Source organism: Halichoeres trimaculatus, unplaced genomic scaffold (assembly GCF_033239565.1).
Source record: "Halichoeres trimaculatus isolate MK-OKI-2021-1 unplaced genomic scaffold, fHalTri1.1 fHalTri1_scaffold_12, whole genome shotgun sequence".
NCBI classification, from domain to species: Eukaryota; Metazoa; Chordata; class Actinopteri; order Labriformes; family Labridae; genus Halichoeres; species Halichoeres trimaculatus.
The window spans coordinates 7,372,872-7,387,562 of record NW_027437190.1 but is presented as its reverse complement, the minus strand read 5'-3'; the positions used below and the strand labels follow the sequence as shown (position 1 = coordinate 7,387,562).

Genomic DNA, 14,691 nt, shown 5'->3' with positions numbered 1-14,691 from the left:
GACTTAATAGGATTCAGGCTGTTACCATCATTTTTCCTCATGTCCCTGATGTCTGTGTTTTAAACTATGCACACTTTGAGGAGAGTTAGAATTCACACATTGCAGATGCTAGAAATTTGTTGGGAAAAAAATCACTCAAACGTAGTGGAAGAAGTATAGCCTACTCTTGGTGTTCAAGTTGAACAATGTTACACATTACATAACTTCATCTTGATGCACAGATTTTTGTAAAATACCAACAAACATACAGAGATATGCAAGTCCAGGATGAGTGTGTCTCACCCAAACACCGTGGTTATGGCCCTGTAACGAGCTAATTCTCCCTGCTGTCACGTGCACGGCTGCACAATGCTGCATGGCTTATTATTAGAGGCAGCTGAAAGTCATGTGGCTGACTTATTCCCACAGGGAGAAACCGGGACCGTTACACACACTCCGTCGGTACAGACAGGAACAGAAAAGCTGCTCCGTGTGTGTTGATGACTTGAAGAAGCATTGTGACTCGCTGTTCTCGAGCTTTATCATCTCTCTGTGCTGATTCTGGACCCAGTATCACGCTGATTTTTCAGTCAGCGTCAACTGACGTCGGATTAGTGCGGTGAGCGTGTGACGTCAGTCGGGCTGGGTTTATTGTGGTGTAGAAATACTTGAGGAGCAGCAGACAGTGCCGGAGCAGATTTACAGTAAAGTAAGACATCATTATAAGCATTGATTTTATTTTTCACATCAGTATAAGCTATCCGTGATGTGATGTGATGTGAACGGATCTGAAGCTGCCAGTGATTTCATCTGTTATAAATGCTGAATAACAACGCTCTGTTGGTATATCTAGATTTAACCAATGCTGCTATAATGTTGAATCTCCGTGATATTTGCTGTGATTGCGATGACAACACGCTGGGAAATGTGAAATCTACAATATAGCCTAGAGGTGGAATATCTCGGTCAGTCGTCGTTTTGTTTTGCTCTCAGGATGATCAGTCAGAAGATTAATCCACGTGATGGCTCGGGTTTGGCTCCCGCCGGGCGCCTTCTCCCTGTTTCAGGCTCCAGCCGTCACTAGAGGAAGATCAGTCAATAAAAATCTGCCTCAGTACCTTTGTCCTAAAATAGATAGAGCTTCAGGAACAGTAGACCTGAAGTGAGGAAGAAGGAGTCAGAAGAAAAAGGAAAGGAGGGCAAGGGTTTTCATGTTTTACTGAGCTCGACTTTGATGATGAAACAATAGCTGTATTTTTTTTTAAGTGTTTGGATGTTCCATGTGAAATATTTATAAATCAAACATTACTAATAGTATTGAGAAATAAGTTGTTGTTTCAGCAATAAAACTTTCATTGAAAAGACACTAGAGTAAAGAGGTCAATAATTAAAAAAAAATTGTACATCTGTAATAAAGCATGAATTACTATGATGACAGTTGTCATAAACTGTAACCATGATGTGATTATGGTTGGACCTGTGATGCTCATAGGACATCAAATATTTATTGAACTATTATTATCAAATAGGGATGAAATAGTTACAGTGTGTATTTCATGTCTTTTAATAATTAGTGAAACAAAATATCATCAGTTAGTGCTGCAGCCTCACTACAAGGTCTCCGGTTTGATCCTGCTTGGCTGGTGGGCCTTTCTGTGAGGAGTTTGCATGTTCTCCCCGTGCATACGTTAGTTCTCCCCGGGTACTCCACCTTCCTCCCAAAGTCAAAAAAACATGCTCACCAGGTTAATTGAACACTCTAAATTGTCTCTAGGTGTGAGTGTGTGTGTGAATGGTTGTCTGTCTGTCTCTGTCTCTCTCGCCCAATGACAGCTGGAATAGGCTCCAGCCACCAGCGACCCTTAACAGGATAAGAGGTTCAGAAAATTAATGAATATATCGCTTTTCAAATCTTAATGAACCTTAAACTGAAAAGGTAAACTGTAAATTTTTAACTGTTACTAAAGTTTGTAAGAAATATGAGTTATATCAACCAACAAATAACAGTAAAAAGAGATCATGGTAACTTCTAATGGGGTCTCCTCTTTTCATTTCTGTTCCTTCCAAAAACATCAAAAAAGACAACAAAATCGTTAATGGGTTCCATCTGTCGAATTCATCCATCCATCATCCTTATATACAACTATCCATCCATCCATCCATCATCCATCCATCCATCCATCCATCCATCCATCCATCCATCCATCCATCCATCCATCCATCCATCCATCCAACTGTCTGTCCCTCCATCTAACCATTCAACTTAACAAAACTCCATCCAACCATCTATCCATCCATAGTAAATTTAAATTTAAAGTCTAACTCTAAAAAATGATTTAAATAAAAATATGGATATTTTCTGTAGATAGTTTATCTATTTTAAAATTGACGAGTCTTCAAAAGGCTCCAACATCAAAATCATGACCTAGAGTTTTAGTTCAGGAACTGTAATAACTGAGGAGACACCAAGCAGATTACTAGCAGCTCCCACCTGTCAGTTGGAGACAACAGCCACTTAATCAACCAATAAAAAACTGTGCAGTTGTGGTGGACAGAGGAATACACTTAAGAGACCCAAAGTGTTTTTTGTCCGTCAACATTAGTTTGTACAACAAAGATGCACACGTATTTTGGCAACGGAAGCAAATTTTAGCATCAGTAATTCAAACAAGTTAGTTTTCTTTAATCTCTGAATTAAACCTGGAAGCAGCATTAATAATGTGTGGTTAACAGGATTGAGACCATTTGAATTAAGAGTGGGAATAACAACTGGTGAACCTTCAGCGAAATGATTTAACCAGTGCTGCTTCAATGTTTAATCTTCCATGACAGTAGTTTTGACTGCAATAACAACACACTGAGATAAGGTTCGATAAGATACAGAGGTAGAATATCTTGGTCAGTTGGCGGTTGGTTTTGCTCTCAGGATGATCAGTCAGAAGATTAATCCACGTGATGGCTCGGGTTTGGCTCCATGTTTCAAGCGCCAGCTGTCACTAGAGGAAGTTCAGTCAGTAAAATCTGCTCCATTACCTTTATCCTAAAATAGATAGAGCTTCAGGAACGGTAGACCTGAAGTGAGGAAGAAGGAGTCAGAAGAAAAAGTATTTTTATTTGTTTTGCTCTGAGCTCCCTCTTCATAATGAAAAAATATCTATAATTTTTGAGTGTGTTACGGTGTGTTACCCCAGGTCAGCTCGCATCGAAGAGACAGAACATAATCAAACAGTCAAGAGTAACAAAGTTATTTGTGTTTATTGAGGGAAAAAAAGTATAATGGTGACCAGATAAAATAAGAAGAAACATTATTTAATAAGCCCTAACTAAACATTTTCCCCTTCCATCTAAAGGAAACTAAAAGCTGTTAGTTTCATGTGAAATTCTGATAAATCAAACATCACTGATGTAATTATGAGAAATTAGTTGTTGTTACAGAAGTTAAGAAACTATCAACAGAGAGACCACAGAGGAAAGAGGTCATTAATCAAAAATTGTATAACTGTAATAATTAAAACATGAATTACTATGATGACAGTTGTCACAAAAATGTTACCATGATGTTATTATGGTTGGACGTGTGATGTTCAAAGGACATCAAATATTTATTTAACTATTACGTTGGACAACTTGTGATGAAATTGTTGCGGTGAGTATTTACTGTTTTATAATAATTAGTAAAATAATTTATCCATCCACAAATATGAAACCATTTTAGTCAAAAATGCTCCTTCAGGAAACTTAAAAAAAGTGTTTTCCATTTGCTCATCCTTCCACCCATCCATCCATCCATCCATCCATTCATCCATCCATCCATCCATCCATCCATCCATCCATGCTTTCAAGCATCAACATGAGAGTGTAACTTGTGTCTTCTTCTCTTCCCATGGTAGATTTCAGGTCGTGTTTGGAGGCTGGTGAACTGAAGTCAGGATGTCCTACATGCGAGCAGACAGCAGCTGGTCCCAGCCTGGGGACTTCAACAGCCTCATTCAGACCTGCAGCTCGAACATCCAGAAGATCAGCCAGAACTGTGAGAGCAGACACTGTTCATATCAAAGTTTGACACCCCTCTGTAAGATTTCACTTTACTGAAGCTGTCCCTGTTTTCCTGGCAGCGGGTCAGATCAAAAATCTGCTCTACCAGCTGGAGACAAGGCAGGAGACCTCGGAGGTGCAGGAGAAGCTGTGAGTCCTGGTCTAGTTTTGTTATGGTAGATTAAGTCTGTGTGCTGTAGTTTTCACAATGTGTGTATGTATGTGTTTCTGTGCAGCCAGCAGCTCCAACACTACACCAACCAGCTGGCTAAAGAGACAAACAGACACCTGAAGGAGCTCGGCTCTCTGCCTCCACCACTGTCTCCATCTGAACAGGTGAGGTGACCAGGCTTTGATGTCTGCAGCACTGTCTTCTATGGATCAAAGTGTGTCAAACAAAAGTCTTCATTTTTTTCCCCATAGGTTTAGATTGTTAATCTCAAACAGTCTGATGTTTTTATATTTTTATTTTTAATCTGTGTTAGAGAGAAACTTTAAACTTGGATCAAGCTCAATATTTGTGTACTGCAGAGTGAGAGATATTAGATGTAAACCTGCATTAATGGGACATGAGATAAAGACACAGATGTTATGAAAATGAGGAATAATGTGTCCTAGACCACCTCAGAGTGATCACATCCCAGTGAATCCTTGGTTTGTCCATTGATTGTCCTTTGAGTAGATGTTATTGAAACTTGGATCTGAACGGTGTAATCAACTTCAAAGACACTGATCTGTAGGCGTGGAAAGTCTAACATCTCTTAAAGTCACGTGACAGAAAAATGTTTGTCAATTTGTCGGTCTTTCTGCATCCCCCTCATATAATATGAGTTGTGTCTTATGTTAACATCACCGTTAAACACCAAAGGTTTGAGTTTCTAAAGGATAGTGTTACTTTGTCACCCTTTAAATCTGGGTGCTGGTGAATTCTCCGCTAACTATAACATCACTGGACTGTTTAAGCTTATCTAAATGAGACATCATGGGTTTATTTGAGTGAAAAAATTAATCTTGTCAACATGGAAATAAACCTCATAACAATTAATGTTAGTTAACGTCACAGAGGGGAAATATAACAGTGTTACGCTCATGTTAGATGATTTTCAATGGCCTGAACATCAGGAGAAAAACATCTTTAAATATGTACATAAATAATACATTAGAGAAACTAGAAAAAATGAACATCTCTTCTCCTTCTCCACCCTTTCTCCTCTTCAGAGGCAGCAGAAGCTGAGGAGAGAGCGTCTGATGAATGATTTCTCTGCAGCTCTCAACAACTTCCAGCTGGTTCAGAGGAGAGCAGCTGAGAAAGAGAAGGAGTCTGTGGTCCGAGCTCGAGCTGGATCCAGAGGCCTGGTGAATAACTGAGCCCCAAAGACAGCGATCAAACTGAATAAATGACTGAACATAGATGAAAACATGAGATGTACTGACTTTGATTTTTCTCTTCATGTCTGCAGGGAGATGGAGGACACGTGAATGAGCAGCTGGTCACATTTGAAAAGTATGTTGTTGTTTTTCTCTTTTCCTTTTGTTCAACCTGTTTGTCATTCTCTGCCCACTGTGGTAGTTTTATTACCTGGGAATAATCTTTGAACAGATTAAAGCCTGTTGTTGAAATAAACTGATACATGCTGAGAAAAGTTAGAGGACATATATCGGGCATGTCTCTGAGACATGAGAAACACACTCTCATACTTCAAACAGTCAGGATCTGTTTGTTCTTACTTTTTTAGAAATCCTTAAAAAAGGGATCTGTGTTAATGTGATAATTTCAGTGAATATGTATATGAAAACTTATCTATATTCTAAACACTGAGTCTTAACAAAACAATGCAAAAATTGATATCTGAGCAAGTGTTCTTATTTTTAATAAAAAATGGTTTCATAAAAAAATAACACATAAACACTATCCCTATTAACAATGACTTTACACCACAAGTACCGTAATCGCACTTAGAGAAGAGAACTATCCCTTTAAAGTGTAATGAGTGTGTATGTGTGGTTGTGCAGAGAGGGTGAGTGGGGTCAGAGCCTGACTCAGACTGAGGAGCCTCCCATCACAGAGGAGGACCTGGAGATGATCAAGGAGAGAGAGACCAACATCAAGCAGCTGGAGGTATCAGAGGAGGCCCAGCAGTAAAATAAAAAACCCACTGTGACCTATTTTCTGTTCACAAGTTAACTCTGCTCTCTTCAGGCCGACATCATGGATGTGAACCAGATCTTTAAGGACTTGGCAGTGATGATCCATGATCAGGGAGAGACCATCGGTCAGTGATCAGACACTCGGATTAACAGATTTGATCTCTCAGACGTGAGCGTGCATGTGAGGCTCCTGTGTTTTGATTCACAGACAGCATCGAGGCCAATGTGGAGGGAGCAGAGGCTCATGTGGACCGAGGAGCGGTCCAGCTGCAGAAGGCCTCATACTACCAGGTGAGACACAGAAACAATACAGGAAGAGGTGAAGGAGAGGATACAGGTGTAAGAGGAGATCATTTTCCTATCTGAACATGTTTAGACCCAGATATTAAATGGGAAAAATGATACCTAGATCAAGTGTCTTGAACAGAGAATAATGTCTTAAAACAAAAAAACTTAACATGCAACTTACTCTCACCCCATTGGAAGGTTTTAAAACTCTTCAAAAACAATTCTAGCATCATTCCTGTCCTTTGAAATGTTGAAGTAAGACAGCCTGCACCTTGGGACGGATGATTTTATGATTTCTTGACAGTTATTAGAATCTGTTAAGCATGAAGGATAAAAATGAAGGTGAATCCACTGTTGGCTGAAGACTGATGATGTAAAAACGTGACCTGTGCCCTGTGTCTGCAGAGGAAGTCTCGTAAGAGGATGTGCATACTGGCCATGGTGCTGTCGCTCCTGCTCCTCATCATCATCATCATCATCTGGCAGGCCATCAAATGAGGACAGGCCCCCCCCCACTGCCAATGACTATGTGTGTGTATGTGTGATTGAGCAGAGAGTTTTTATGTATGTGTGCATGTGTTACAGTCCAATCCTAATCTCCACCCTCACAGACTCTGAGTTTGATCCTGAGTCCAAGTAACAGTAGGAAAAAACTAAATGTGAACAAAGCAAACATGAACTGTGAAGTCAGAAATCCCTGAGAGGTTAGATGATAAGCGATTACTCGTCCTGTTTTTCCTAAACCCACACACTGTAGCACCACACACCTGATGTCTGAGGGTCTGAGAGGGTTTGGTGCTCAGGACTCTGAGGGTGGAGTTCAGGAGTAGACTCATGAAAACAAATCACACTCTCTCATTTGAAAAATCCTCAGAGTAACTTTCACCTCTGCTGTAGGTCTGTGTCTTATGCAATGTTGCACAATTTTATATGCAGTAACTCCATACACTATCAACCCTGTGTGTTCACAAAGAAATGTGAGTGCTTAGTTTTCTTTTTGTGTCTCTGCATCTGTCACTGTAACAGTTTGACTTCATAACACCTGTTGATGATGATGTTGCACTGATGTAATGTCCCATTTTGTCCACCAGGGGGAGAGCTAAGCATGGTCAGAGACTGAGGTCTTGTACTATAAATGAGAAGTGCATGCAGTCCCAGTACAGCTGACGTGTTCATTGAAAAATTCAGTTTCTGGAAGTTAGTTAAGGAGCAAAAACGATGAAAAACATAATCTTTAAGTTAGAACTGGTCTTAAAATGCACAGACATCATTGATTTTTCTTTGGAAATACAAGCAAGTGTGTGAAAGTAAACTTTTGTATACCTCTATAACCAAGTCAATTTGTTTTTTAAAGCTTTCATGATATCTCCCACTAAAACCGTTATTTAAAATCTGTTTCTTCATATTTTATCTTGTTTTTGAAAGAAATAAACCCTATGTTGTTTTCTTCGTGGTACAAAGAGTTAAATTGTTTAATAACACATTTCTTGATATAAAGCGATGATTAAAGTCATTTACATGAGATATTTATCTGAATGAGAATTTTCTGTGAGATAATTTATAAACTGTAAAAAACAAACATTTATCATTGGGTATCAACTGTTTTATATTTTTTTTTAGGGTTGTGGGAACCTGGTGTTGAAAAATAAGGCCAGTGATGTAACTGTTAAAAGTTCACTAGAGGCTGACTCAAAGTGCCCTCGTACAATATGACAGGATATAATACCATACAGCAGGCAATAAAAGAAAATCCTCACCTGTAGTTGAACTCAGAATGATGTCTGACTCCATTTCATGCGGCGACATCAGACATGAAAACCTGTAGATGAGTGTAAGTGAAGCACACCTCACCTCTTGAGCTCAGCTGATTGCCTGGACAGTGTAAAATCAGCTCTGTAGTGCTCTCCTGGGCACTGAAGTGAAAACCCTTTCTGTTATTTAAATCTGAAAGTACATCTAGACTCTGCAGCGTTACCTGTCCCCCTGCCCTTTTATCTGACTGTATGTTGATCTGTATGAGCTGTTTATGTAACTCATGATGCTTAAATGAAACAGCAGATCACAGTGAGACGTCTGAATGAGCGTCCTGAGTGGTGACAGATTATCTCAAAGGTGAGTGATGAGAGTCAGGTGGGATGTAAGGATGCTAACATCAGGGTTGTCCTGGTTACAGCTGCCTTGTTGCCTTGGAGAAGTACTGAGTGGTCCTCAACATCTCCTTAGGACCAGGAGGTAAGGACACCCCCTCCTGTCATGATTCACTGAGGGACGTCTTATGTGAAGACAGACTATAATTAAGGTTAAGCAGCTGTGATGTCACCCACTGTTACACGGCTTGAGGTTGAAGTTTGGCTCTTTTGAAGCCGGAGGTGGCCATGTTTGGAGAACAGAGCTGAAGAGAATCAAAGGCTGACACACACTGACTCAAGAACTAACTGTGGGATTAATGGAGATGCTATTTCTGGCAGGTTTAAAACAGACTCATTTTCAAATTCATTATAGGCTACATTTAAAAACAACAGGGACACTACACTACATTTAAAAGAGACATTAAGATACTAAATTAATGAAAAGTCAACTTATCTGACTTTTGAAACTACTTGATATTAAATAAAAATATTCATTACCTCTGGGTTCTAGAGATTTAGAGCATAAACTCATCAGCAAAGTATTCACTGAGAGAATATCTGACTCCATCGCCTGTTGGTGTAGTCCTCTAAAGAGCCTTGGCCCACTGCTAAAGAGAGCACTGAACAGGGGGGTGGCTGAAGGAGCGCCTCAGGGGGCCCAGGCCCTGGACCCAACTGTGCATCTGGGGTATGACAGAAGCAGTTGCTCAATGATGTTGGTTAACAACTGTAAACATTGTTAAAAAAGAGATTCAAAACATGAACTCTGGATCATTGCCAAGGACACTTCATCTGTTACCAATGAAACAAGGCTGTGATTGGCTGAGACTCACCGACATCAGGTGTCCTCGTAAAGTTGAGTTTCATTGTGCCTCTTTGACTTTCTATGACATTCGTTCTTCTACAAAAAAAATAAAAAATAAAAAATCAGGCCCAAGTTGGAAGCCAAAGGGCCGGCAAGGGCCATATTATAACCAATATGATTGGGAACAAAGACAGACCTCGGGTCGCTGAGGACCCCGTTATAACTACCAATTTCTTCTTAAAATGTGACATTTAAAAATTCATGGAGAACAAATATATCTAGAGTTAAGTGTTAAAGACATCATTTGGATTAAAGAGATAACACTGACTGATGGATCAACCATTACAGACATATAAAAGCAATATCCTATTGATTTAGGGCAGGGATGGTAAACATCTTATACTGGGCGCTGGTCTGATGAAGTTGCTGTAAATGAAGAAAATAAAAGAAAAAAGATAAACCATGTGATAAAATGAAATTTTGAAAAAATACTGGGTTATAAATGTGTTACAAAAAAATAATTTCAATCTTTCAAAAATGTATTAAATGTCTGATGTGAAGTGTTTGCACTGTACACAGTTTACACAAATACACATTTGGAGCAGACAGGAAGATCAACAGTACATTTTAACCATGCTGATTCTGAAAACTGATAAATCACCTAACCCAGTTTTCTCTCAGTGTTTTAATGAAATGTGCTGGTCTCCTGTCTGTCTGTCTGTCTGTCTTAGCGCTTACATGAAGCCTTGAGCATCTTAACATCTCACAGAGCTTGTACCCTCGTCTTCCTCTCCTCCTCCTCTGGCCTTTAGAGGAGATGAAGTCCATGTTTCCTGAATGAAAAAACATCTCAAGGGGAAACCTTGGACAAAGAGTCTGATAAAAATCACCTGTCTGCTCTTTAAATGGGACAGGAGAGGACAAAACGAGGACAGGACCGCTCTCTATATTCTCTTTTGTTGAGGATGAACCCATCATCTGAGCCCTCTTTTCTTTCCCACTGTCGTTAAGACTTCAATACGTCATCAGATCTGCTCTATGCAGCTGATGGAAAAAAAACTCACAATGACTACAAGAGGAGGTGACAGGAGCTCTTCTAATGAGGGGTTTGAAGATGAAATGAGTTTCTATTGTCATGTGGAGGCAAATTTCCGGCCTCTTACTGGATATCTGAGGGTGAAAAGTTTTTCAAAAAGGAAGAGGAAGCATTCCTGTGCCTTCATCTTGACCATGCACATTTTCATTTCATCATCAGGTCTTTTTTTAAAGACTGATTAATGCTAGTCCACCTGATTCTCAGACTCTCACCTGCTGCCTACTTTCAGATATCACCCTGAAATCACCTCGCCCACGCACTGGAGCCCACTTACATCTCTCCACAGAAATCTTGTATGACACTCTGTAGCTCCTTGTAAGGACCTGCACCTGTTCTTCCGACTATTAAAGTTACAATTTTAGTCCGTCAGGGACAAACAAAAACTTTCAGTGGATACACACTGTGTGAGAAGTAGGGTTTTTGGCAGTCATTGTTACAGTGGATTGTGGGGAAAGATTTAAAGGAATTTACAGTCCAGGCAGATAACTGCTGTTCACTGACAGGAAACAAAGACTGGCAGCAGATTGGGAGCTCACTCCAATCCAGAGGCCAGGGTCAATTTCATTTGTTAAATTTGAAACATGATCAGCAAAAAGATAAGACTTCAAGAAGATAGCTTCTTCTCTCCAGTGGTAAAGGAGCTTTCCTGAAAAAAAACAAAACAAAAAACGACAACAATAACAAAATAACAAAAACAAACAAACAAACTAAAATAATAAAAAAAAAACTAGAAACAAACAAACAAACAAACAAACAAACAAACAAACAAACAAACAAACAAAAAACCCTCTGAAAAACAAAATGTCTCTAAGTCAGATATTTTCTCAGGATTCTAACTTTAGTTTAGAGAGGACAACAGGGGCGGTGTTGTGGGGCCCAAAGGTCCCAGGCCCACCCACTTCATAACAGGCCCACTCTAAACTTTTCTTTAATTTTTTTAATGCATATTTTGAAAAAAAAATCAGTTTAAAAAGAGCATTATAAAATGTTACAAAAAAAGTTATGAAACATTCAGCTTCATGTAAACATTTTCTTTGGAAAGACTGTAGATTTTTGTTTATTTTATTCAAACATGGTTAATTTCCTTGCTCTTACAGCTTATAATGAACTGTAGCGGTGCAGCCTACTGATGCGTTAGAGCGCCACTCTTTGGTCAGTACCATGAAGAGCAACTGCAGGTAGATACATCATACTCACAAAAGGGTTGTCATAAACTTAAAGAAGAAAAAAAGCAACCAAATCTGCCTTAAAACCACACATAGTGATAGTACTTAAATTAATGATCCCCAAACTTCTGTATCTTAAGGCCCAGCCAAAATTTGTCTGGCCCACCCACAAATGAATTCCTGGCTCCTTCCCTGGAGGACAAGATAGTGCATGAGCAGAAAACAAAGTCAGAGTAGGTAGTGACATAAAGGATAGGTGCTGTGGGGTTGGATTCAAACCCTCATGTTGCAGGAAACCTACACTGCTAAGCTACACTAACACACAAAAGAAGGAATTCAAACAGCCAGGTCAGAACTCCAAGGTTATAGAAGTCATTTTTGGGTCAAAGAAAGAGTCGCACACACCAAGAAAGACTTTCAGTTTGACTTTTTATATTTTTTTAATGTGGAGTTCACAAGCTGTAAATATAGAGTGTTATGAATGTTGGTGACATCACAAACTTAGAAGTCGGCCATGTTGGAGGCACTGTTACAGCTGAATGGAATTGAGCCTGTAAGCATACAGGATTGTTGTACTGCAAATTGGTAGATTATTGTCGGGTTTTTGGGTGCACTACTCTGTTGGACAGAGAAAAATATCTAAGATATATTCGACTACCAACAATGATCACAAATTGGGGTGAGAAGTGCAAACAACTGTCCAAAGAACAGAGGAAACTGTGGCTAGCCAAGCTCCTCTAGGGTTTCTATGGCAATATTCCAGACAACTCGTATGGGTCTCTCCCACCCATTAGCTGTAGTTTCTCACAATTTCCCTCTTCTTCTTGCTGGCCAAGTCCTCCTTGATAAGCTTGAGCATTTTTCAACATTTTTGTTTGCAGATGAGACATCTTAAAATCATATTTGGCCATGAACTCTAGTCTCAGTCCATTCGATTTTGTATATGCGTATCTCCAACATGGCTGAGCAATGAGGGTAATTGCCCAAATTGTAACATCAGTGCTAACACTACACAGAAACAAAAATGTACACTTGTTGAGAGCACACCTCTGCACAGCCTCTTATTACAGCACTGAACAACAATAAGGCTAATTTCACCCTTTCCTTTTCAAGTAGTGGCTAGTTAAGAGAAATGATAGCATAAGTCCAGTATGACTTAATGCACACAAGAATACTGTGACTCCTTTTTAACATATTAGCATATTCAGCACATTCATTTACAACTCAACAACTTAATTTCTGAACAACGTGCTTTAGGTAAATAAACGTATGACATCCCCACTCTGCTAGTGACCCACTGCTTTTACATCTGTGTGTGTTTGCAAATATGAACAAACAGAAACATAAGGACTCACTCTTGCATAGGTTTGGATTTGGGAATTAAAAAAAAAGTGTAGCTAGCTAAAACGTTGACTTCAAGCAGAGGAAGTGGTGAAAGTGGGTACAGATAGGTAAAAGTCTGCAAAGTCAGAACTCTAAGGTCAAAGGCTGTATTATAGTAAATGCATTTTGTACATATTGAATAAACACAATGTACATAAAACGTTAGATTTTTTAAATAATGATATAGATAAAGCAGCAGTACACATGAATATGTCTGTCTGGGACAAAAAGAGGAACTTCTCATGGACACACTTAGATCCGTCTAAGATTATGTTGCAGGCATTGAAGCCTGTTTACCTGCTGCAGGAATCTGAAACGTTGTAGACCTTTAGGTAATCAGACCCAAAGATTAGCAAGTAAATGAGAAGTTAACACATATATAAGGTTCAGGGTCTGTGTTGGGAATGATCCAGCTGACTTTAAGTTTGTTGCTGAGGATATTTTTACGCTCTGATAGCTGATATTTGTGGGACTAAACTCCAGCCCTCGTGACCAGATTCCTGCAACTGCTGCCCTGTTAGAGAACCCGGGTCTAAAAATAAAGGCACACCACTGGCAGACAACAGCAGGGCTCTTCTAAAGAAGATTAATTATTTCTCTCAGGACTGTGTATTAGAGGCAGAGAGGCGTCTGATTGGACACATCTGCTCCGACCACATACGTTTGATTCCCTGCATACTTCGTGCTAATTGGCTTCTTTGTATGTGTGGCTGTCCGAGCTATCAGTTTACACACTTGAAGCGGGTATGCACATGAGCAGACACACTCTACTTGTGTACTGTGTCACTCTTTCTCTCTCTCACACACACACACACTGTCTGTAAATAGCAGCTGTTGGATGTCTGTGAAGAGATAAATGCCTTTTTATGAATCTAATGAATGCACAAACACAGATCCAGGGTCATTCATGAGTCTTGTTTCTGTTTTTCTTCACTATGAAAACAGTAGGGGCATCAGACTCAACCTATATGTTTCTGAAATAATGTCAAATGTACTCCAGGGTCTGTCTGTCTTTGCTGCCCCAGATACATCAGACACACACTCTTTACCATCCAGGAAACACTCAAAGTCACCTTCGGCACACACACCAAGGGAGAGCTGCTTCTATTCTGGTCCATAAAGATCTCACACCTCCCACAACCCTCCACTGCTCTGATTAATGAGCAGGAATCAGTTCATCTGCTCAGAAACACGTCCTCTTATCACACTTCAGCTGAGGCCGACTCAGTAACATCACTTTTTATTAAACAAACTATTTTGCTCAAAGTGGCCTTGATCCATTAACAGCATCTCTAATCAAAACTACACGATTAAAATTGTGTCAGTCAGCTTAAAAAAAATTCCAAATTTAACCCTTTCAGTCCAGTCAGTGATTTGACAGCTCCCCCCTTGTGCACTATTATGTCTTTTGTTGGACACAAGGTGACTTTAATCTGACACCTGTAGTCTCATTTGCACTGTGGCTGCATTTCACATGATCATTTTGTGGGTTGCTACCTTTTTTAACAGGACAACTAGAGAGAAAGAGACAGGAAATGTAGGAACAGAGAAGAGGATAACTTACAACAAATAGCCAACTGAACAAACCCAGCCTCTGTACATGGGGCGCATGCTCTACTGAGACTGACTGTGTTTTGATTTCAATGTATCGCAAGATGTTGA

General features: G+C 39.7%; 1 protein-coding gene across 2 annotated transcripts; it reads left to right on the top strand.

The window, feature by feature from the left end:
• Positions 1 to 456: 456 nt before the first annotated feature.
• LOC141800893 (syntaxin-12-like) lies at positions 457 to 7,922 on the top strand. 2 transcript variants are annotated; one of them, XM_074683742.1, is made up of 10 exons: positions 457 to 703; positions 3,872 to 4,009; positions 4,095 to 4,164; positions 4,251 to 4,350; positions 5,233 to 5,370; positions 5,475 to 5,518; positions 6,028 to 6,133; positions 6,215 to 6,287; positions 6,371 to 6,453; positions 6,856 to 7,922. In XM_074683742.1, exons 2-10 carry the CDS (start codon positions 3,910 to 3,912, stop codon positions 6,946 to 6,948), a joined length of 807 nt encoding a protein of 268 aa, XP_074539843.1. In that variant the 5' UTR covers positions 457 to 703; positions 3,872 to 3,909; the 3' UTR covers positions 6,949 to 7,922. The 2 variants fall into 2 exon arrangements, with proteins under 2 accessions (XP_074539843.1, XP_074539842.1); XM_074683741.1 differs by having other exon boundaries at positions 459 to 688; positions 3,870 to 4,009; positions 6,856 to 7,920.
• The last annotated feature ends 6,769 nt before the right edge of the window (positions 7,923 to 14,691 follow it).